Source organism: Crassostrea angulata, chromosome 10 (assembly GCF_025612915.1).
Source record: "Crassostrea angulata isolate pt1a10 chromosome 10, ASM2561291v2, whole genome shotgun sequence".
NCBI lineage: Eukaryota > Metazoa > Mollusca > Bivalvia > Ostreida > Ostreidae > Magallana > Magallana angulata.
The window spans coordinates 8,310,984-8,334,999 of record NC_069120.1 but is presented as its reverse complement, the minus strand read 5'-3'; the positions used below and the strand labels follow the sequence as shown (position 1 = coordinate 8,334,999).

The 24,016-nt window shown below is 35.2% G+C and overlaps 4 protein-coding genes and 1 long non-coding RNA gene across 6 annotated transcripts in view; 1 reads left to right on the top strand and 4 right to left on the bottom strand.

Annotated features, from left to right (window-relative positions):
- The window catches only part of LOC128164864 (uncharacterized), a 34,030-nt gene extending 28,561 nt beyond the window's left edge, over positions 1-5,469 (bottom strand). Inside the window, exons 1-11 of the mRNA XM_052828917.1 lie at positions 5,330-5,469; positions 5,187-5,238; positions 4,723-4,912; positions 4,132-4,384; positions 3,936-4,039; positions 2,948-3,074; positions 2,095-2,283; positions 1,620-1,739; positions 1,141-1,286; positions 743-843; positions 25-369 (exon numbers count right to left, since the gene is read on the bottom strand). Coding sequence (XP_052684877.1) covers positions 25-369; positions 743-843; positions 1,141-1,286; positions 1,620-1,739; positions 2,095-2,283; positions 2,948-3,074; positions 3,936-4,039; positions 4,132-4,384; positions 4,723-4,912; positions 5,187-5,238 — 1,627 coding nt within the window. The 5' untranslated portion in view covers positions 5,330-5,469. The remainder of the gene's footprint in view (positions 1-24; positions 370-742; positions 844-1,140; positions 1,287-1,619; positions 1,740-2,094; positions 2,284-2,947; positions 3,075-3,935; positions 4,040-4,131; positions 4,385-4,722; positions 4,913-5,186; positions 5,239-5,329) is intronic.
- Positions 5,470-5,585: 116 nt separating this feature from the next.
- Positions 5,586-11,508, bottom strand: LOC128168196 (putative chitinase 1). 2 transcript variants are annotated; one of them, XM_052834378.1, is made up of 9 exons: positions 11,024-11,508; positions 10,759-10,865; positions 9,840-10,014; positions 9,418-9,670; positions 8,588-8,712; positions 7,728-7,839; positions 7,115-7,285; positions 6,811-6,930; positions 5,586-6,723 (listed from the first exon to the last, which is right to left on the bottom strand). In XM_052834378.1, the coding sequence occupies exons 2-9, from the start codon at positions 10,820-10,822 to the stop codon at positions 6,325-6,327; spliced, it is 1,419 nt and encodes a 472-aa protein (XP_052690338.1). In that variant the 5' UTR covers positions 10,823-10,865; positions 11,024-11,508; the 3' UTR covers positions 5,586-6,324. The 2 variants fall into 2 exon arrangements, with proteins under 2 accessions (XP_052690338.1, XP_052690337.1); XM_052834377.1 differs by having other exon boundaries at positions 10,759-10,825; positions 11,024-11,507.
- LOC128168198 (uncharacterized) lies at positions 6,678-12,892 on the top strand. The gene is made up of 3 exons (XR_008241305.1): positions 6,678-6,766; positions 7,126-7,280; positions 12,759-12,892. It is a non-coding gene; the product is annotated as an uncharacterized LOC128168198 (long non-coding RNA).
- Positions 11,657-16,768, bottom strand: LOC128168195 (putative chitinase 1). Its single transcript, XM_052834375.1, has 8 exons — positions 16,559-16,768; positions 15,437-15,611; positions 14,654-14,906; positions 14,108-14,232; positions 13,342-13,468; positions 12,748-12,918; positions 12,544-12,663; positions 11,657-12,412 (listed from the first exon to the last, which is right to left on the bottom strand). Exons 1-8 carry the CDS (start codon positions 16,614-16,616, stop codon positions 12,014-12,016), a joined length of 1,428 nt encoding a protein of 475 aa, XP_052690335.1. The 5' UTR covers positions 16,617-16,768; the 3' UTR covers positions 11,657-12,013.
- A 1,606-nt stretch (positions 16,769-18,374) lies between these two features.
- Positions 18,375-22,279, bottom strand: LOC128168197 (putative chitinase). Its single transcript, XM_052834379.1, has 9 exons — positions 22,138-22,279; positions 21,786-21,846; positions 20,918-21,098; positions 20,511-20,763; positions 20,292-20,416; positions 20,040-20,151; positions 19,455-19,625; positions 19,248-19,367; positions 18,375-19,145 (listed from the first exon to the last, which is right to left on the bottom strand). Exons 2-9 carry the CDS (start codon positions 21,844-21,846, stop codon positions 18,753-18,755), a joined length of 1,416 nt encoding a protein of 471 aa, XP_052690339.1. The 5' UTR covers positions 22,138-22,279; the 3' UTR covers positions 18,375-18,752.
- Positions 22,280-24,016: the final 1,737 nt, after the last annotated feature.

The following is a 24,016-nucleotide window of genomic DNA, read 5'->3' as shown; positions in this document are numbered from 1 at the left end:
CCAAACATAACAAAAGGACAATACCCATATTGGGAATCTGATGAGCTTGCGTTGTGGGTACCGGTCGCTGCGTGGTAAAGTAGAAGTAAGGGCGAGTGGTGTATATGGGGGGACGGGTGATCGGAGCGTGGGTCGTTCTGGCAGGGGTCACCACAGACTGCTGATGGACCTGGCAACGTGCATTTTGCGGCCAATCGCAGTACTTAGAGGCAGCATTGAAGTGTAGACCCGTGGCACAGTCTACTCCAAAGCTCCTGCCACCAACACAGATGAAGTAGTGGATGCAGGACGAGGGGTCGGCGTAGAATCCGCTTACTCTGCCGGTACAGCTGAAGGACTGACCAGTAGAGATGTGGTGGGTTGGGGATGCTTCGGAAGAAATTTTTTTATTATGAATTAGAGTATTTGAGAAACTTTAAGATAATTTGATTATACGTTTTTTATAATAAGATCATTAGCAAAGACGTGCATACCATTAATCACGATTGATATTTTTTGTTCTAAGTGCAGTTAGCACGTTCTTAGCAATGTCAGCAAACTATTACATTTTTAATATTTCCCTTAAAAAGCCGATTCTTCACAAATTAGTAAAATCAAGTGAAGAAAAGAACTGTCCATGACTCGAAGATATAAAAAGAACATTTTGTTAGAGAAAAAATCTATTCCATCACATCCTATTAATAGGTTGTACTGCTTAGTATTTAAATATGAAAGGTTTTTGAATAAAATTCTGGATCCGTACCTGTGCTTGGATTAAACGGATTAAAGGGATTAACGTGAGTAGTGGGGTGGTAAGGTCTCTGAGTGGTCCGATAAGCTGTTGTTATGGGAGCTTGCGTAGTCCTAGATAAACAAAATATATGTACATGCAATGATTCACCTAGTGTCATTTACATAAATTGAGTTTGTTTATATTATTTTTGGTGATTAGAAGTAGCTTTACGTTACAACATAAGTCTGAAATTATTACTTTGGGAATTTACTTAAAGGGTTATAACACTGGCCTACATCGAATACATTACAACGGATATGCTTAGTTTTTAGATTGTTGCAAAACTCTCTATGATGAAATTAGAGATAGCGTTTATGTTAAAATGTGTATACAACACTTTGTTTGTAGTAATATTTATACAATATTACGTTTGAGGAGTGTTCGAGTTGAGTTCATCATTGATTGCGTGGAGTAGCGGGTATGGTCCCTTACCACAACCTTTACCGGTGAAGTCATCAAGATCTAGCGCCCATACCATTATACCTCCCAAACCTTTAGATTTGGCAAAGTCCACCTGTATTAAAATTCTAAAATCAAACGCAGCAATACCAAACGTAAGTCTTTAGATTATGCATAGGTGTTTGAGTACAGAGTCCCTTCCCTCCCCACCTATTAAGATACCTGAGGAAGTCTCCTCTTGATGGACATTTCATCAACGTTATAATTTATACATACAACAGAGCACATTTTATTGAAATCTGAAAAATAACAAAATTGAACAATGTTCAAACTACTCCCTGAATGGGAAAGGGGGAATCAAACCGCGTGTAATCAATATACCTTGTTTTTTAGGCCTTGTTTTACCACATCTTGTACGCACACAATGCATGATGGGAGCAGGCCTTACCTTGAGTCGGAGGCTCTGTTCGTCGTCGTACCCCACCCACTGATCTCCCCTCACCGCGTATGGAACCTCCATTTCCGGAATCCAGTGGCGAGTCCCGCCGCTCTTTAGCATATCACAAACCTATCCGACAAAGAGCATACTTTTCAAAATGAAAATAGTTATAATTTTTCATTTATGTGTTCATATATCTATATACGTGATTGAAATCTCTACATATTACAGTCACAAAATCTATCATTTATGAAATAAATCACATACTAGTAATTGATAAATAAATGTGGTTATATCTTACAGTCATTACATCTTTAAAAAACAACGTTAAATCTCACATTTTACTGCTACAAATAAAATAAATCAAATGCAAAGTGAAGACCGAATTAAGTACCAATCGAAAGAACAAAACACCAATTAAAAGCTACCATTATATTAAAATAATCATTCCATTAAAGTGGTACAATGTGTAATGTATGCTGACCTCGGTATAAGAGAGGAATCCCGCCTCCATGGTATAAGTCCCCTTCTGCCCCCCGGCCCCTCTATCTGGAGCAAACAGTCCGGCGTTGCTGGTACTGGCCAGCGTAAACGAACGCCCATACAGAGGCATCCCAAGATTTATTTTGGCAGCAGGTGCCCCCTTTTGAAGCCAATAATTTACTACCCATTCCTAAAAGAAATAAGAAATTCGAAAAATATAAAATTGATTTTATATCTTAACAAATGGCCCAGAGGCCACATAGTTCATCTAAGCTGAAAGCGCAAGGAATCATTATTGTCCGTAAAATAAATGTAAAGTTGTATTACCATAATGCACATGTAGATCATAGTAGTATCTGTTAAATTTGATCAGAAGGAATGTAAATTGACAAGTACCACTGCTGATAAATTGTTAGAATAATACTATTAAAGAATTTTCCTCCTCAGTTTGCAAAATGAAATGCGAGACAAACGATTATTTTTATCTTAAACAAGATATGCCACCAAAACTGGGGAAGAATTCCAGACATGAATTATGAAAGACTGTCCCGTGATTCGGCGACTGCTGTAGTAAAAATATCAAATTGTTTCTGATTTCTGATTGTTTATCAGCCGAATCTCTATCGAGATTATATATAGATTTATTTGTTACATAAGTTTTCTGGTACAGTGGTACTGGGGAAGATTTTTTTAAATGCCACTGAATTTTTGCATTTTTTTTAATTATCTTCGAACATGGCGACACCAACGACAGAAGCCAACGACAGCCAGAGGACAGAATAGCTTACGTTTGGCTCAGGTGAGCTAGATATAAACGTTTTGGACTTTTTGTTATATTGGCGAAAAATACGAACCACATTAAAGTATGCATCACTTCCGGTTTCCTGTGGATGTCCTTTTAATGGGCTATTGGGTCCAGTTTTGCTGTCGAAACTCCCTCCATGGAAATCGTATGTCATCAAATTGATCATATCAACATACCTCGTAAAAAGATATAGAGACATTTAAGAATTTATTGCATGGAATCAATATTTTTTATATGTCAGTCTATGGTAATATCTTGAAACAGTTGAAACATACACGTTAGTTATCAAATATGTATACCAAACACAATATGATTTTTAAAAACATTAGACGAGTGACAAAAAAAAAAACCCCGTACCCCAATGCTTATTTTTGGTTGACAATGTTTTAATGTTTATTCAATTTACTCTCATATTTTTATAATAAAGTGATTTATTTGATTTGAATTTGAAAAAAAAGGTCATGTGTAAACAGAGATTTTTTAACAAACCATGAGAGAAACTATTGTTTGGTTAGCTCGTTTTTTTTCAATAAAACTCAATTTACAGCAAAGCTTATATCTTTTTCCGATTTTTTACGCTAACTCTAGTTTGTTGAATATCATGTATAGGAAGGAACGATTAGGGGTAGGCTATTCTCCCTGTACATGTAATCAATTTGAATGATAAACTGGTAGTTACATTTTATCTTTCGTTGTCCCTTCCTCCTACTTAAAGGCGGTAAATCAAATCAGTTAGTGTTTACAAATAATCATATCATCGACTAATCAAAAATCGAATTCCAGAATTTGTGATTTAAACAGTCATGATTTTCTCCAAATGATATAAGTGTCTTGAAAATAAAAATGATGATGAATATTCATAACGCACTTGAACTTTTTTCACTTTTTTTTGGTACCAAATGTAACGAAATTTTAAATTTTCGCACTTTGAAATTTGTTTTCAAAGTGGGTTGAATTGGTCCAAATTAAATGCACATTGAAAACAATTTTTTTCAAGTGTGCAATTTTCTTTAAAAGCGTGTTGCCACTATGCATACTGTGACATTGCAGGGACGTCGTATCCCGTGTCGATGTTTGTTTTGCCGGGGGGGACTGCAGCTGAGAGCATCAGACCTTGGCCAGCCAAAGTGCTTCGCAGGACCTAAAACCAATGAAAATATACACAATGAGGAATGAGGGAAAAGTTTTCATCACAAGTATCTAACTTTGTAAATCGATGTGAAGCAAATCAACCTTTAGAAGTTCCACAAAGTTTTGTTTGTCCTGTGGGGGACTTCCTCTGTTGGCGGGATATTCCCAGTCCATATCTAGACCGTCGAAACCATGTTTCTGCAGGAACTGGACAGATGTGGTAGCAAACTCCCGCCTGCTAGCGTCGGTGGCTACCATCCTGGTGAATGGAGCGGATCCCATGTTCCATCCACCGACGGCAAGAAGGGTTTTTAGGGAAGGATTCTGTTGCTTGAGAGACTGAAATCGTTCGTACCTAAAATAAATCATAGGAAAGAAAATCAATCTTGCATGTTGCTTTGATATAGTCTGTTTATGTATCCGTCGTTTTATCCGTCCGATTTCCAGCAGACGTTTGTTACCAATGAATGATTGTGACGCAAAACAAAACGTTTAACGTTCCCGTCGCCCCAAAGTTTTTTTTGTTTGTTTTTTTTCACATTTTATTCAAAATGTTTTCCAAAGAAAATTCTTGCCATTTACCTTATCAATTGATTCTCTACTTCAATTTCAATATATTGAAAATTCAACTTGTATGAGTACTCTACCGATATCTGGCGATATCTAACCTTGTTAACAGCATATTGTACTTACATTCCCTTCATCCATGGAGTACTCTTATCATTCCACTCAAAAGGCGCCAAACGGTTGCCATTCATTTTAGCAAAGGCGTAGATAACATGGGTACAGAGGTTGGGGTCCACGTTTTCGGGATAGAATTTGCCAAGACTATTTCTGTATTGTGACCAGTTTGTATAGTAACATACTCTCCGATATGCAAAAGCTGTAACACATACATGTTGGTTGTTTTGTCATCCAGTACTTCCGGTTATTAATGTACTCAAAACTAAGACAAGTCTCTAATCCATACCACATTTACAAGGTCTTCTGATACATTTACCAAAGATAACGGCCATATTGTTCCATGGCCGTTAGGTAACACAAGGAAAACTATTGCGTTTAACCCATATATCTAGCACGGTACAGGCAATATCAGATACATAAAACATTGATTACTGTCTCAGAAATTGTTTTCAAAGTGAATCTTTAATTCTTACCATTCTCAAAGACTCCTGATAGGATAACCACCGAGACTATTAGGCTGAGCATCTGTACAGACATGGTGATGGTTAAATTAACACAAACTACTCTCTTTTATTAATTCATTAAACCATAATGAAAATAAAATATTCTGGATTACCTCTTATAATATATGAACAGGAATGGCGCGGTTCTCACATGTAGCTCCGGTGTTTCACCTGATAACGGTTGTTCTGCTGCAAACTTACAGATAAAATCTTTGGAGAAACCTTTCTTTAGTACTTTAAGCATATTGTTTTATCATAAGATAGAGCTTTAGTACTTAGTTGCACTGTATAGTACTACAGGTTTTCAGTCATTTTCAGACTGTCCCCGTCTGTGAGGGTTGTGGAATGGTTAGAGGTAAAGTACCCCTCGTATTTCATAAACCAAACTGAGTTTTGAATGCAATTTACTTTACATATATTGCATTATCTTTTGAAATTACGTAACCAATTTTTACCTTCTGTTTTATAAACCAAACAAAGTTTTGCGTGTTTTTTATCTAACATATACTGCATTCTCCTTTAGAATTACATTAACAATTTTTATTTATTAGAAAATAAAAGAGGGGTTGGTAATAGTTATGTGATATACACTTGACAAATAAATGTACCTTTATTTTTTTCCAAACGATTACGTCAAAGTTACAGTTTTGTTTAACATTATCAAACGAAGTAATACTGCATTCTACTGATTGGTACTTTACACGAGGGAACTTTTTTCTTTCACATCTATGATTTAATTTTTCAAACAAGAAAGCAAATACTAAGTTTTTGAGAAAAAAATGGTTTATTAAATTAGGTGAGAAATCACACAAACGAAAAATGAAGTTGTAATAACAATGATACTGAATGTTGAAACCATACTATAACCTTAAGCAGGCGATATCTATTTCAAAGATTGTTAGCAGCATTTTACAATAAAACATTAAAATCACTTTTTATGATAATAAGATAACAATTCAAATTTTCCATTCGCAATGCATATTCAACGTATTGTCCTATTTAAAAAGAGCATTCGTTTCTATCAAAAACGTAATATATAAATAACTAATAGAAGTATAATAGTTCTAAACAACGCTCAACATTTTGTTCATTCTATATAATAAATGGATTATAATTTCCATGACGGTTGGTCTAGCGGAGGAATAGCTTTCCCGCCCAGTGTAGCAGATCGCTGGACCTGCATCCATTGTTTTTGCTGCTGATCTTGAAGTGTAGCCAAGTCATTCTGTAGCTGCTCCAGCTCTGCTTCTTTGCGGGCGGCCATTGTAGAATTTTGCACGTCCGAGTAGTACCCTATTTCTTTAGAGGTGTGTACTATTTTGTGGTTTATTAGTGTACGGAGTGACTCTTGTTTTGCGGCGACATAGTCAACGTATTCAGCACGTCCTAGTCCGTGAATTACTTCAAAAGTAATCGACCATTTCTCACCACACACACCCCGATGGTCGTCCTGATCCAGTGTCCATAGAGCCACTCCTCCCAGATGATTGGAAGCCACCAACATGGCCTAGAAAATTTTTGATTAATATCATACTTGTCATTTATACCATGTAAGCATTCATTTTTTTTTTAAATCTACTCTTTTTATTCTTACCTTTTCTCGCACACTTCTCAGATTGTCGAACCCGACCCATTCATCTCCCATCACAAAGTATGGAACTTTTTGTTCAGGAATATATTGCTCCTGAACCCCACCTCGGATTAAATGACATATCTGGCAATGAAATAACAGTCATTCAATCAATAAGTTACAAAATTTGTATTTAAAAAAAACCCAACTTTATCAGCAGTCGACTGTCGCCATTACTCGCTAATATGCACATAATATATATATATAATTTGATTATGAAGGAAAATATATATCATATTTAAGGACACATACTTTATAGTTGACCTACTTTGTTGACAGGGATTCCCTCGCCCCCATCAGACCCCGGCCCTAGAGCGGGGGCTCCGGGCATGGTCATGTTGGGGTTTTGGAGTCTGAAGGAGCGGCCATAGTATGGGATTCCCAGCACCAGCATGTTCTTGGGGACACCTGCTTCAGCCCAGCTCCTGGCCAAGGTATTCTTTATAAAAAGGTATGTGGTTATATTTAAATATCAGTGAAAATGAATTAAGAGAATCTAAATATGTGTTGAGTCAACACGACACGATGTCCAAAATGATGCACATCATGTTATTTTTGTGATCATGGTGATTTTTTTAGTGTGTATATTTCATGCACGTTTTATTTTTTTCCAAAAGAAGTTAATACATGATTTGATGTTATACATTTGTCGACAAGATGTTGTATTAAGTCACCGTTTTTGGATATTCCAAATAGCCGCACATTGCCCATTTTAATGCAGTTCGAAATTTTAAAGTGTATTGTTTTCCCACTTGACTTTTTGCGTTTCTTTTGATCATGTCACTTTTGATAAGGTACGATACGGTTATACGTCTATTATATATATAATTATGCATGTTTACGTGCATGTTTATAAACAAGGAGAGATGTCTGGGTCTTACGATGTTTATCGGGCTGTCTGCGTGGGTGAGCGGACTGTGATGTACGGCAGCCATTGGTTCGTCCCAGTGTCCGTGAAGGTCGTACGTCTTCAGGTTAAAGAAGTCCACCTCTCTAAAATATAAGTATTTCAAAGTTTACAAGGCATTTACATGAATTCAGTTTCAGTAAACAGTTTACGGTGCTATAAAGTACTATTTGAAATTTGTAGATTGTATTCAAGGTTAGATAACGAATTCCTTAACAAAATAACACCTATTTTTTATATTGCTTAATTTGCGTTTTCTTTTCCGGCATAATTAGTTCCTGTTGCTTTAACAGTATGGTGAAGGTTTTTATATAGGCAATATACTAAGCATTTGTTTGCCAAACATCTTCTTTTTAGTTGGAAAATACACTTATAAAATCCTATGCTCATGAAACAATTGAACAAGTTTGTTTTGTACTCAGAAAATCTCTATTGCGTCCTTTTTACCGTGCCGACAAAGATTTGAACAACTTTATTGACCGCTTTTTCAACTCTTGAAAGGTCGCAAGAGATATCTTTGCTGATAAACATAACCTGTCTGTTGATACCCAAAAAATTCAACTGTGTGCGCAAATCTCCCAGTTTTATCAAATTAAAAATCGGTAGGTTCAATATGTGTGAGAAGAATGTAAACAAATAAAAATAAAAGTCCTCCCTTCTAAAGAAATATTAATAAAAACTTTGATCCTTATCTCTTTGTAAACAATTGTTAAAGGTTAACACTTTAAATTAACTTTCACGACCTTGACATTATATTAGGGTAATGACACTAGCCTGTTGTCAAGGTCACCTTTCTGACGTACATAGCATGAGTCGTATTGTCCCCTGCCTTACCTGGCCAGTCTCTTCAGGTTGTAGGAATTAATGACCCTGTAAGCGCTGGGGTCCACGGACAGAGAGAGGGACAACGACCATTTACTGTCGGGCTCGTGTTCCGTCTCTATAGCGTGCCTCATTATCTGTAGGGAGAGAGAAAAGCTAAAATAAATGTTCGTCAGTGTCCCTACTTGGTACTTATATTTATTTTGCATGAGTTTGACGAACCTACAGTAAGAAAAGGGTGAACAAATCTTTTTTCAGGATATATGCTCTCATAATTATATTTAAACATAAATGTACAGTGAAGTAATAAATTAGTCGCTAATTTCGGGTCACTCTCTGAGTTTCATGTCATATGTTTAAATTGAAGAAAAATTAACAAATACATTGATCACAAAGAATGTAATAAGATTTTTAAGACATGTAACTCTGTCTACGGAAATAACGTTTCATTTTTACAATACGATATGATTATGTAACAACTCGAAATGTTAATAAACACACTATTCGGCGGGTCTCACCGTTTTAGAGCAACATGGCTTTTTTTTTTTGCTAGGGGAATTCAGTCATTCTTTGTATTAATCTAAATGTGAAACGATCCCTCATATTGGTGGTTGTCTATGATCGATCTATCCTTATTTGCAATCTGTACATTGTCTGTTATGTCTGTTTATAATGAAGAGATAATGCACTAGATTCACATGATTTATGACATTCATATCGACAAAAATGATGACTGCTTTGTACTAGATCTTTTTCATGATTCGGTTATGGCATGCATATATTGAACTCTCTCTCTCTCTCTCTCTCTCTCTCTCTCTCTCTCTCTCTCTCTCTCTCATTACCTCCATGAAGTCCGCGAATCTTTCCCTATCCTCTGCCGTGCTTTTTCTGAAGGCGGGGTACTGCCAGTCCAGATCTATCCCGTCAAAGTCATGGAAGCGGAGGAAGATGACGGCCTCCTTGGCGAACTCCTCCATGTTCTCCTTGGACCTCAGCATGTTGGACCAGGCCTCACTGTCCATCATCCACCCGCCCACCGAGAGGACCATGTTCAAGTCCTCGTTGTGGTCACGAAGTGAGTTCATTCGCTCTGGCCTTTAAAACAAATCGCACAATATATAAAATAAAAATGATGTCCACAGAAAATCATTATTTACCGAAAGCGTTTAATACATTAAGCAACCCTTGACAAAAAATTTTATGCATGTTTTGCTGTATCAGAGAGCATGGGAAGATTAATATAGAACCCAGAAATATGATATACAGGTGCATGTCTTCGAATACATCCGGGAACTTGACTCGTTTGCCACTGGCGTCGATCGTGCCGTAGGCGAGGGCAAGGTGCGTGCAGTGATGGGCGTCCACATCCTCAGGCTTCAGAGCCTGGTCGCCGTCTCTATAGGCGGCCCAGGCGCTGTAGTAACACATCTTGATGAATTCTGTCATAATAAAAACATTCAAGACAATGATGAAATCGAAGAAAATGTAGAAAAATATCAAAACACGAGAGTTCGATTTTGCATTCTGGGAGTCTTATAAGTCTTTATTTATATTGTAGAATCTATGTATCAACAAAGCTTACTATTGTGCCCTTTGAATGTAATGTTTGAACTACCAAGTATTTATTTGAAGTACCAATTCTATCACCTTGTTTGCTTTTTTGCTTGTCTTTTATCGTTTTTTTTAAGTTTTAGAATATCTGTAATACTCAGTTTTTGTTTATGTATTGATATCAAGAACAAAGAACTATTTATACAGGTACATTTTGTAAATTTCGCTTTCACCAGTCCTTGGACATTTTCAAAAACATAATTTAAAACATGTTTGAATTATGACCTGTAATTCTTCGTATTATCATTTCCTCAATTAACCATTACAAGACTTCAAGCTAAAAAACTGTTTATCAACTATTTAACAGCTGAATAAATAAGTGTCTTTTGTTTGTTTTTGTCATAAAGTCAAAGAATTAATGAAGATCTTTTGAGGTATTCATTGAAAGTGATGTCATTACGAACACTCTATTCGACTGTCTTTCCGTACGTTCGTATTATTGATGTGATACCGGTATATGGAGACATGAAATAGCCCCCCCCCCCCCCCACCCCCTCGTTAAGTACAAAAAGTGTTCTGCCTTTTACAATGTGGGTTTGGTCTTGATACTCAATGTAATGAATTTAACAAACCTCCATGGATTTCTGTCAAGCTGACTAAAAGAACGAGAAGACTGGCTAGGATTATTGTATTCATGGTCTGTAAACAAATAAAACGCCGTACCGTTACCGTCGGTGAACTTGAAAGACAAATTGAACGCTGTACTTCATCATTCCATACAACGTACAAATCAATAAGCAAAATCAGATTTTCCCGTAAATTATTTAAAGTGATAGATCTCTCCGTTTTCTGTTTTAAAAAGTTATGAATATTCAAGAAAGTAACTAAGATACTTACAGGGCAATTTTTGTATTAATATTTTTCTTCAAATCCGTAGAAATCTAAGAAAGTTGATTACAAAAATCTGGACGCCATTTTCTCAACTCGTCGAACACGGACTGTATAATTCATTGCATATACCTGATCTGAATTGAATTAATAAGTCATAATGATACAAAAACAAGTGAACTGTGAAATCTTGACATTACTGATGAACACTGCCACAGACTAGAGTGTCTCTGACGACAACCCCTGAACGCTGCTTAAATGAAGCATTAATATCCTGTTATGTGTCACTTATTATTATATTTGATAATTAATACGCCTTGTCAAAGCTATATTCCTGTTGTTACTTTCAGGATAAAATTAGCGCAACATCACTCGAAATTCATTAAACTAAATGAAATTTGCATAACGCACGTCATACGATGATAGTATAATAACCTAGTAAATATTTCCTTAAATTAATCATAGGCATTATAACCCCCTAATTAAACTTATCATGCCGTTACTGGAATATATATATTTTTTTACATTATTGGATTTTGTTCTTTGAAGTATTAAACTTTTTTCAGTAAGTATATTTTTTGTATATTTTAATCTAATAGTAGTATTAAATTAAATTTTAATATTAGTAAGTTGGTAGATGAACAGATTTAACAATTTATTAAAAAACTGAAACAAAATCGGAACAAGTACATGAAATATTTTTCTGAACATTGTAAATAATTATGCGATATGCATGTGTATAAGTCAGGAAAAAAAGAAATCTGGATGCCTTGATTATACCACATAACTTGAATTATGCATTAAGTTGACTACTTATAATGATTTTAACGCTTGAATATATGCTTCTATGACTCTGGCATAGAAAATGTTTGTATAGTCTGTTTTTCATTTTTATTGTTTTTTATAATATATTAACAAACACATTCACACAAAGCAGAGACAATATGCGTATTAAATCCAGTGAAAGACAACTTTGAACAATAATAGACTGATAACCAATCACATAGTCCAGGACGGTTTGTCAATGGGTGGCATGGGACTACCCCCACGAGTTGCCGCCCCTTGTACTTTGGCCCAGAACACGGACTGCTGGGCCTGCATGTCCGCAAGTTTCGTCGTTAGAACAGCTAACTTCTGTTCCCATTTCCTGGCATTTCTACTGTCAAACGCTTCAGAATAATAGGCAAACTGTGCGTTAGCGTGTATGATTTTCTTATTCACCAATTCCCTGAGAGATTCGTGTTTTGCAGACACATAGCTCACGTATTCCAGAGGACCGAGACCGTGAATAATCGCAAACATAAGCGGCCATTTTTCCCCACACACCCCGCGGTGGTCGTCCTGATCCATCGTCCACATCGCTATGCCACCCAAGTGGTTTTTGGCAACTAATTGAGCCTATAATCAAACATCAAGATGTTATTTTGATAAACCATATAGATTAACAGTGTTTTATAACTCTCTACAAAAAAACCCTCATCTTTGTCACAGGAATTACAGATATGCATTAGTAGAACATTTAAATTTACTTTTTCCCTAATGCTTCTTGGATTGTCGAACCCGACCCATTCGTCATCAATGACGTAATAAGGCACTCGTTTTTCTGGAATGTACTTTTCTTCCACACCACCACGTATCAAGTGACAAATCTAAAACCAAACAAAGTCAACTTAACCATAGAAAATCAAATCTGTATAACGAAAAACTTTAAATCATTTGAACACTTTGCATACTTTGTTAACAGGTATCCCTTCTCCTCCGTCTGAGCCCGGACCTACGGCAGGGGCGCCAGGGAAGGAGTAGTTAGCGCTCTTCAGTTTGAAGGAACGGCCGTAGAAAGCCAGACCTATGACAATCTGGCTCGCCGGAACTCCGGACATTACCCATTCCTTTGCCAGCTCGTTCTAAAGAGAGAGATACTGTAAGACACGATATTCATCACAAGTGGCATGCGTATAGTTATGTTTCGTGCAGTGGCGTCGGAAGCAAATTGAAAGTGGGGGGGGGGGGGGGGCTGGACCTATCAGAAATCTGTACAAGCCCAAAAAAAGAAATAGGATTATGGTTATAGTTTTGTCTAACTTTGCAAAAAAGAGGGGTGGCAAAGCCCAGCTAGCCCTCCCGGTTCCGACGCCTATGACGTGTGCATTAAAACTATCAACTTTTACAAGAGATGACATTGTGAATGGTCGTTTAGAATAGAATTAGGTATTAGAGCACAAAAGCAATGAATACATTAAAGAAACAACTGTTTGTATTAAATGCTCGGTGGCCCAATTTTCAGTATGGACAGTGTTTTCATGAGTGATTTAGTTTTATATTCCTACCACGCTGTCCTTGGGCTCAGGGCTAAGCTCGTCCCCGCCTACCAGTGGACTGTGATGGTCAGCAGTTAGGGGCTCGCTCCAGTGACCGTGAAGGTCATAAGTCTTCAGGTTGAAAAAGTCGACCTCCCTACGAAAGATCGGTGAGTATATACTAAATGGTGTAATGATAAGGACTTATAGGGGAGAGAATAAATAATTACACACAATAACAAGCTCTCAGAATTTAATGTAAAAGTACGAATATAGCCAAATCATGATAGGTCAAGCAATGACAATGATGTTACAGTAACTGTCAAATGGTACCAGGATATTTGTTAAAGCAGTGTTCGTCTAATTAATTGTATATCGTCTAATTAATTGTATTCCAGCGAAATTGCTATGCAACATTTCTTGGCGAATGTACAAATTAATGTGAATATATGCTTCAAATATTTATTCCGTATATCTAACCAAAAGAGATATGCACCATTCCGTGCTGTTTTTACAACTAAAATATGAAAGTAAATATATTCTTTATGTGTTTTATATATTTGACCAAAGATTCTCTTACGAGAACTTTTTTTATTGTCAAATACTTAAGACCAGTCCATTATTAAATTTCTAGCACGTGTGCGCCGAGAGACAAGGAAAAAATCTTGAAGGTCGTGCATTGTACTATATTTTGTATTCTGGCCAATATTTTGACGATATTCGATTCAAGATTGTCCCTAGTAACAGGTCAAGTGATTGACCCCCGCTGATAAATGGGGAGTGCTGTCCAACTTACTTGGCTAATCTTTTGAGGTCGTAGGAGTACATCACTCGATGGGCCGAGGGGTCGACAGACAACGAAAACGACAGGTGCCACTTACTATCAGGTTCCGACTCAGTCTCGATTCCATGTCGAAAACGCTAGATAAAACAAGTCAAATTTCAGAATATATTTTGGTACTGTTCTACTGGTATGTTTTAATTTTACCAATTAAAATGCACATTATTCTGATTACTTTCAAAGTAGTCATTTAATGCATATTTTTAGAAAGTAGTCATATAATGCATATTTTTAGAAAGTAGTCTTAATACACATTTTTATTGCTAAAATTAAATGTTTAAAGGATAGTACCTACGCCGAACTTTATTATGCCCTAGACATATTGTGTGCAGAGATAAAATACAAGTAAAGTCAAATTTCAGAGGATATTATAGTATCTATGTCGAACGTTATTACGCCTAATGCATATTGTGTGGCATTAACTGATTGACGTTGTCTACTTTTCATCGAGGGGGTATTATCAAGTATTTGAAGTGATATGAACATTTATTTTTAGATCACCCCACAGAACTCCACTAGTCTCGCCTGATCCTCGTGGGAGCTTCCTCTAAATGCCGGGTACTGCCAGTCCAGATCTATCCCGTCAAAGTCGTGGAAGCGGAGGAATGTTATGGCGTTTGCGGTGAAGGTATCCATGGATTCCTTGTCCCTGACCACGTTTGACCACGCCTCGCTGTCCATCATCCACCCTCCCACCGACAGGACCATGTTCAGGTCGTCCTTGTGGTCCCTCATATCATTCAGCCTCTCGGGCCTACCCAAAAATCATTCATTTCAAGATAAATAAAGATATAGAATATGAATTGCGAATAGTGACAGTATCCATGTAGGTTCGATTTGTAGATTACATGTATAAGAATATCTAATTTATGATTTATAACAATTGTTTTTTTTTCTTTTCTGTAAGACCATTCCAAGTTTTTCCTACGTTTAGCATCCCCTCAAAAGTCAAAAACATTTTTACAAATAAAACACACACAAATCAACAGAAAAATTACACATTCTTACATAATCCATTAATAAAATCTATGATTAATATTTTAATATTTCTTTACACTGTTACGAAAATTAACACATAAATATCCCAAACTTTTGGTCAAATGACGAAACAAAGCAAATTAAAAATTTAAAATCTTTGTGCATGCATTTTTTTTTAACATGAAAAGTATATGTACATTTAGTTTTGGGTACATGTTTGTATTTGTTTTCAATTTTCATGCTTCAAAACCAATCCGTCCGCGAATGCTAAACATAGAAACAACTTGGTCCGGCCTAATTTCTTACAGATGCATGTTTTCGTAGGTGTCCGGGAATTTGAGGTTTTTCCCCGTGTCGTCTATGGTGGCGTAAGCCAGGACCAGGTGGGTGCAGTGATGGGCGTCAATGTCCTCGGGGGTAAGGGCCTGGGAGCCGTCCCGATAGATCGCCCATGCGCTGTAGTAACACATCTTGATAAATTCTTAAAACAGAAATCAATAGGAATTCTACAATTGTTTGCAGTTATAGACACATACAAGCATTAAAGGTGATAACACTCTAAACTTTTTGTTTTCATTTTTTAGGCATTGTGTACTGTACAGAAGATGGTTTCAATTTTTGTCCTTTTTTGTATCATACGAAAAGAAGTTGCGTAACTGACTGATTTTTATGCCTAGGTTTCATTTCTAAAACAGTTTAAGTCAATTATAAAAAGTATTCTTGCATTTGTTGAATATTTGACTGAAAATAAGACTTTGGAAAAGTTAAATTTGGATACTATAAATTAAAGTCAGGTATTTTTTCTACATTTAATAAATCGTATTAAGAAAAGTCACGTTTTAAGTATTAATTATTCTTATGTACGAAATGAACGCGTCATATTTCGCTGACAGTAAGCTTACGAGTGGAACTTGTCAGTGACGAGGGGGATACATGACAGCTATTGAATAAGATCTGCATCTTAATATTATATGTATACCATGCAGTTGTTTAAAAAATCATAAACATGACAGCTAAAACTGGTAATTTTTATCAAGGCTAACAAACATTGACTCTGATATTTAGCTGATTCTTTAAATGAGTATTTTCTGTATGTACATTATTTATCAAAACAAAGTACACATTTTGTCAGACAAATAAGCCCTTTATCAGCAATTGAAATACAAATTTTTCCTGAGTGTGAGAAAAATATCCTTATTGTTCTTGTTTAAACAAAGCGAGTAAGCAATAAAAGTTTCTTAAGGTTGATCCCCACGTTACTGTCGTCATCAATCATTTCTGGTAAGGATAATTAGGAGTGTGTAATACAGCGATCAATTACCCTAATCTCAATATTCCTGATTTTTATCTGGCATATCTTATCAAAATCGATTTGAACCAAAATAAAAAAGAAATAAGGTTAAGATCTGCAAATGTAATAAGACTTACCCCCATCAACGCAAGACAACCACACGGAAATCAAAACCATACACGCTTGGCCCTTCATTTTCTACAACTAATCTCTTTTGCAAAAGATTATTGTCAAAATCAAAGCCTCTGAACCATCAACAGTTTTGTTTTCCTGTGAATAGCCTTTTCAGAGGGCCACCATCTTGATTCTTCCACCTCTTTTCAGATATACTTTATTTGGAAGTATGAACTACGGTTTGCTGTAATTAATCACTTTTTTCCATTTCGCATTTACATGAAAATTAAATTTAAACAATGGTGTGATACAGCGAGGGACAGTGCATTACGAGAGGATTTTAATGATCCGAGCTGGGATAGATATGCTAATTCTTTCCTCTTCAACACGGCGTCACCACAATTTCTTCGAATCTAAATGTTAATGAGCTGCAGATACTGTCAAAATTTCTTTAAATTTATTTTGAAACATCCACTTTTATAAAATTAGATAGATTTTTTAATTTTCATTCGCTTGCCTTTCTATAGAAGTGGATTTACAAATGTGTACGTCAAAAATAATACGTTTGGTCTTGAACGCACAAAATAAATATTCTGGTAAAAATTGAATACATATAAAAGCCCAGAATAGCAAATGGACTAGCTTCTAATTATTAAAATTGTCGACCGTCTCTGTATCAAAAACTCTAAATTGCTAGGAAGCCAAAAACTCCGTGTTCATAATTTTATTAAGTTCTCTTTGGAAAATGTACATTCATGAACCAAATCTCCAGTGGTTTTTTTTACTTGTGTATGAAAAAGCTAATTTTTTGAAAATCCGGAAAAGTTCACTGTAATCAAGTGACTACAGATCATAATCTAATAAGTGGATAGTTGCTACGTTTTGCGTAATATAAATTCGGAATGGTATTTTTGAGGTTATTTAAATTCACGAAGAGATGATAATTAGGTATAAATTACGACTATTCTGAGAACGACTGCATGACATGGATACGTTTAATTCTCAAGGAGCTTATATTTCGTATGTATCACCTTCCGTATTAAGCTTTTGGAAGGGAAATACTTTAAGGAGGAACTTTCCTTTAAAAGGAATATAAATATCGATTTTATTGAACCATAAAACCACATTTGATTTGTATACGGTTAGAAAAACTGGGAAATGTAAATACATCCCCATAAAAGTTAAAGAAGGATTCCTCATTCCATTATTTTTTGAAATACAAAATGTAGTATAGTTTAAGCCAAAGGACTTCTCAGTACTTTGATTCATTCATGACAACTGATGCACTCACATGTTATACGCTTTTCGACCTACAAGTTTAGTTTTGTCCTGTAATAACTAACAAAATATTGAGATTGTATCAGGGTAAATATTTGATATATTTTGACATCCCCGTCAAACTTAGCTTGGAGTGATTGTAACCATAGTTTTTGGTTCAAGACACTAACTTTTTGTAAGCAGGCCACCATCTTCGTCTGATAATCCTACAGAAACATAGCTGCAGAACTGAAGCTCCTTGAGAAATTCGGGTTGAAAAACCATGATCCGTCAACCCGAATTTCCCGTGGAGTAAAAGGTCTGCAGCAAACAGAAACCAGGAAGGCCATGAAGTATACTTATTGAAAATAAATCTCACTCGTGACTTATTTTTACACTTTTATAACAGTACATATCTTATATTTCTTTGTATCTCATTGTCGATTCTTTTTCTGATAAAGATAGCTACATGACTGAAAAAAAATTAGAAGACATACATTTACTTGAACATTATTTGTTTTTGTTTTGCAAACGACAGTTGTTTTACTAGAAATCCACAAATTATACAATTCAAAACAGCGGCATTATAATAAATCCTTTATTTGTTAAACAATACAGAAAGAGGAAGTTTCAGTAAATATATTTTAAAAAACCAGTTTAACTGTATAGTTACATGAAGGCATTGTTGTTTATTTACTCACAGTGCATATACTTTCTGATTAATCGAAAACACACTTTTCAAACACCTTTTCTCAAGAAAAAAAAAAAACAATTTTGAAACGAATACATTAATATTTTGAAATAACTTGAACAAACATTATCATTTATGTCTGTAAACTAAAATCAAAATTGAACATGCATAATCATTAAAAGGGTGGAAAAATAAATCATTTTTTATTGAATCACGTTTCAATACAAAATATGTTAACTTCAGAATTAATTTAACATTCCTGACAATGTCTACCAATTAAATGATCGTTGATTGGGGGATGGCAGTTCAAAAGGTTTGTTCATCATGGCTTGTGCAGATTGTACCTCTGCAGTCATCTTGCCCATTGCAATGTCTTGTTCTTTTTGCAATCCAGCGATTTTTTTATCCTCCTTTGCGACCATGTCTTTTTTTCCCGCCATAAAGTAAGCTCTCCTGGACACGCGTGCGCTGTTAATCTTTGTCCTGTAGATCTCGCCAATGGCCATGTGTTTCCGCTGCATGTACAGCATGTACGCCTGGAGACCGTGGATCACTGACATGGACATGGGGAATTTTCCCGCCCCACAGGCTCCCTTGTGATCGTCCATGTCGAGGGAGTAGAGCAATACCCCGGCCAAAGGTTTGTTGAAAACAAAGGTGGCCTGAAGTCGAGAAAACCAAAAATGCCATCATATATAAGAGATGTATGGTACACACACGTAAATGCCATTAATATTGTTTATTTAAACCTATATGACGCGTACCTTGTTCATGATACTTCTCTGATTGTCGTAGCCGATCCATTCATCCCCCTGCACCAGGTAAGGCACTTGTTGTGATGGAATGAAGCTCTCATTCAACCCACTTCGTATCAGGTGGCATAGCTTCACAAACAGACGAAAAAAGTGATCACATCCGAATAAAAAAAATATTAAAACAAAACTTCATGATTAACACAGTAAAATAATTACATGCTTGAGAGGAATTCCGTCTCCATTATCTGTGCCGGGTCCGATGGCAGGTGCCCCAGGCATTGAAATGGCGGGATCCTCCAGGCGGTAGGATCTTCCAAAGAACGGCATTCCCAGGACCATCTTGTGACCGGGAACTCCCTTCTCTTCCCACATCTCCACCAAATCATTCTGAAGTAAATGCAAAATAACGATTCAACGCACAATACGATCTGACATATAAAGATTCACAATAGTTAATTCAGGGATGCGTATAACAAAACAATGTAATAATAGGAATGAACCTATAGGAGGTAAGTAAAGCATTGGTAAAACCGGTATTCCCTTGGAACAGTAGATATGTATTTGCGATGTTGTTGAAGTTTTTGAAGCAATATCTATATACCAGTATACCTTACAATGTTGTTGAATTGTTTGGAACAATATCTGTATGCTTACGATGTTGTTGAATCTTATGGGGCATTATCTCTGTACTTATGATGTTGAAGAATATCATGAAATAGTATGTCTGTACTTATGATGTTGTTGAATCCATTGGAACTTATGATTTTGTTGAATCCCTTGGAACATTATTTCTGTACTTACGATGTTGTTGAATCCCTTGGGACCCGTCAGAGCACTGTGATGTCGCGCCAGCAGAGGATCGTCCCAGTGGCCGTACAGATCGTACATCTTCAGGTTGATATAATGGGCCTTACTGCAAAAGCAAGGGATGGATGTATGTTCTTATTGGGGATGCATATGTCTGATACACTCTTAATCTCAAGTTGTAATGCAACAAGTCAGTATAGCTTATACTGAATACATAGTATGACAAGGCAGTTTTCAACACGTTACCTTGAAAGACGGGGAATATCATAACCAAAGTGCATAACTGGAAGCAGAGGGTGAAAGGTGAGGGTAAAGGTCAACTTCCATTTGATGTCAGGGATTTCTTCGATATCAAACTCAAGGGCGATCACCTGTGTTATGGAATAAAATAAATGAATATGAAACAACAAAATGATGATGCAAGTAAAAGATTTCTTACGATCTATTTGATGACACATTACTGACGTCACAAAGGTCGGCGAATCGCTTCTTGTCCTGCAGACTGCTGTCTCTCAGTGCAGGGAACTGCCAGTCAAAATCAAGTCCATCAAAGTCGAAGCGGCGGAGATAAATGATCACCCATTTAGTAAACTTCAACATATTTTCACGCGATGATACAAGTTTTGAAAACCCCTCGCTGCCCTTATCCCATCCTCCAACCGACAGAATCATGTTGAGGCGGTGGTTTAATTTTCTAAGGCGAATAATTCTTTGATATCTGCAAAAACCGGATAAAAATAATAACTCAAATATTACGCGAAGAATATTTTGAAATCATACACATTTTTCATTTCATTCATTTATGTTTGAAATCTTAATGCTTTATCTTGTATTTGATCATGATATGATTACGTCATAAAATAACGTCATACAAATAATTGGCCTCGAAGTGATCGGGGTCCTTTAGCCTCGTTCCTGTTTCGTCGACCTCGGCGAAGGAGAAGACGATGTGGGTACATAGGAAGGGGTCGATGTCTTCCGGCTGGAGTGCATGCTCACCGTCACGTGCTATCGCAAAACCATTGTATACACAGAACCTCTGAAAGTGCTGTCCTGCAATAAGCCAGCGAAGTGAGCGACATTGGTACGGCTATTGAACTAGGGGGTCGATCTTGCAAAAAATGCAATGAGGTGATATTTCGTTCTTTATGTCTTTATGGATAAGGTTATTTAATTTGATAGTAATTTTTTTGTTTTGTTTTTGTTTTAAGGGGGAAAATAGTAACATGAACAAAAATTGTGCTTTCTTCTTTTAATGTAATTTTTAATGTTACTCCTTAGCAATTATAAATTAATGGAGATGAAATATTGAACACCGGTTAAAAAAATATATTATAATGGATTTGAGAATTTAAATACTTAGTCTATTTGAATTCAAGAGTATGACGAAGAAATCTTAAAAATTAAAACATGCATGTAAACAGATGGAAGTTATATATTTAGAACAGACATGAGATATATTTAGAAGTTTTTAATTTTCCTGACATTTTCCTACTATGAAATAATTTCATGGCCCGTGATTAATGAATCATCTTAATTTCTGCTATATCTTGTGTCAGCGCCTTCGTTCTTCATTTACATTTTCTAATTTCCTTAAGACATGATTTAATAAAAACTAGAGCTCAACTAAAAATGATTTTAAAGGTAAAGGTTGATGAAATGATTGTAAATTAATCGTGTGCATTGAGCAGCCGAATTAAAAAGGTTTGAAAATAAAAAGTAAAACTGAGAAAATCTTACCTTGAACAAAAGTAAGGGAAATCACAGTGACAAACACAGAAACAGTTGTATACACATTCATCTAAAAGTAAACAAAACAAGACCAATCTCATTTTTTGAGCCATGGAATAAATGCTGTTTGTGAATTTGTCATAAATTTCAAGAACTCTTACATTTGTCCCAAAAGCATTAAATTGTTGTAATAGGTAAATGAGAACACGAAATATAGAATCGATTCCTCTATTGTAATTACAACTGTATGAAAATGATTTATATGACTGATAATTCTTTAATGTGATGAAGAAGTAACATCGTTATTTAATTTTTAAACTAAAATTTAAAAATCTGTTTTAACGGTTTGAAGATGACTTACCTTTAGAGTATGTTCTCCGTTGATGTTAGAATTAAGTCGCCATTAAATTACACAGGATATGATGTATAGAACTTCATATTTATGTAAATGAATTCACCTGGGAATCAATTCATATTCTCACTGTTAATGAATACTATTTAAGACAATCCGTGTTTTGCTGAAATCACTTTATCATACTTGACGAATTAATTGATGCAGGCAGTGTTCAGGATGATAATATGACAAGATCTTTTTTTCATCGTTAAAGAGGCATTACAGGTTCATTAGAAAGGAGGTTATTATAAAGACATTCCATCTTAAATTTAAAACACAATTGTCCCAGGGGAAATTTACCTGTGACGAAAAAATCAACTAAATTGGGTACAAAAACAAACAAAAACAAACTGTATACTTATGATAATTATAGTATACGTATAAGAATTTTCTGTAATCCTGTTCGAAAACCTTATGTTGAGAATTTTATTATTTTGTTAATGTACATTCATTTACTTTATCTTTTTTAAATACATTATAATACTATTAGATCTGATTGATGATCAAGTTTCCTGCAATACAAAGGACAACTTTTGCTTTGAAGGTACATCCCTCAAGCTATCTGAGAATAACATATAAAAGTATTAAAAGATGATTGATGTGGAGCAATGGATGCAAAGAGGATGGCTTTCCCACATATGGGACATAAGCAATATTTCTGTCATGTTGTAAATTTGAATTTACTGGGTGGATGTAAATTCAAAATTTACAACATGGCATTTTACTAAATTCACAATTTTTAAAAATGATTTTGAAATAATTGTTAAATAAATAAACATATTTGATGTAGTTTCGTTGAGACATGTCAATGTAAATAGAAGAAAAAGCCTTCTTTAATAGTTCTTTGGTCATCGCAAAATATTGAAATAAAGGTCCTTTAAAATAACATTTTGACGTTGGTTATATATAATTCTGCAATGCTGTATTATTACCTTTATACCTGCATGAACTCTAAAGAAAGAATTATTTAATAACTACTAATATTTTCTCAAGGAAGAAGTTCGATAACTCATTTATTACGATTCAATATTTCAATATGCTGTGAAAGTTATCCTTAACACCTACAAACTCTAAGTAGTTTTTGTTACATGTACATACTTTTTCAATAGGATCCAAAGGTAAAACCCCAAAGTATAACACTTTTGTTTTGTCTTTGAATATAAATTTCAAAACTTTCAAATATTCCAATAACTTTTTTTTTCAATTTTTCAAAGTTGTATGCTTTTACATCAATATAGAAATCAAATGTAATAGAAACAGAAATTAACTTTTAAAGAGACATTGTCAAAACTTATTCTTCCGTTTTTAATGATTTAAGTGCTTCAATAAGGTATTTCTAATAGTCAATATAAGGGAGATACAGAGCTCACCATTCTTTGTTATAGATAATGTTTTTGTTTTAAAAAAATTCCAGGTTTAAATTTAAATTGAATGTGACAAAAACTAGAAACTGTTTCTGTGTTCAAAAGGATTGCAGATTGAAAAATCAGCTTGAAATAGAACATTTACCGGTATTTTGAACGATGTAAACAAAAATATGACACGAGCCTTGTTTATATAACAAAGAATTGTGAATTTGTGAATTATGTGTCTTGCTTTTACTCTACAATGACCATAAAATTTTAATTGATCATTAGAAATGCATAAAAAAGCATAATATAAACAATAAAAATAGAAAAATGAAATTTCACTAGAACTGTGATAATACCCCTTAACATAAAAAAGGTCACCAAATTTAATTATTTCTGGGTATTTTCGTAACCTATAAATTTGAAAAACAAAAAAATACTCGAATGGAACACGTCACTGTAGCAATCGTTTGTTGCGATACAAAAGCTTTATGAAA

Excerpts from the sequence above, each read along its gene's own strand:
- LOC128168196 (XM_052834378.1), bottom strand. The coding sequence starts at position 10,822 with ATGAATACAATAATCCTAGCCAGTCTTCTCGTTCTTTTAGTCAGCTTG. Across the intron at positions 10,015-10,758 it reads CTTGACAGAAATCCATGGAG|AATTCATCAAGATGTGTTAC; the intron begins GTTTGTTAAATT and ends TTATTATGACAG. Across the intron at positions 9,671-9,839 it reads GTATTCGAAGACATGCACCT|GCCAGAGCGAATGAACTCAC; the intron begins GTATATCATATT and ends TTTGTTTTAAAG.
- LOC128168195 (XM_052834375.1), bottom strand. The coding sequence starts at position 16,616 with ATGAAGGGCCAAGCGTGTATGGTTTTGATTTCCGTGTGGTTGTCTTGC. Across the intron at positions 13,469-14,107 it reads GACCTCAAAAGATTAGCCAA|GGAGGTCGACTTTTTCAACC; the intron begins GTAAGTTGGACA and ends GATCTTTCGTAG. Across the intron at positions 12,919-13,341 it reads CTGAGCCCAAGGACAGCGTG|AACGAGCTGGCAAAGGAATG; the intron begins GTAGGAATATAA and ends CTCTCTCTTTAG.
- LOC128168197 (XM_052834379.1), bottom strand. The coding sequence starts at position 21,846 with ATGAATGTGTATACAACTGTTTCTGTGTTTGTCACTGTGATTTCCCTT. Across the intron at positions 20,417-20,510 it reads GATTCGCCGACCTTTGTGAC|GTGATCGCCCTTGAGTTTGA; the intron begins GTCAGTAATGTG and ends TCCATAACACAG. Across the intron at positions 19,626-20,039 it reads CCAAGGGATTCAACAACATC|AATGATTTGGTGGAGATGTG; the intron begins GTAAGTACAGAA and ends CATTTACTTCAG.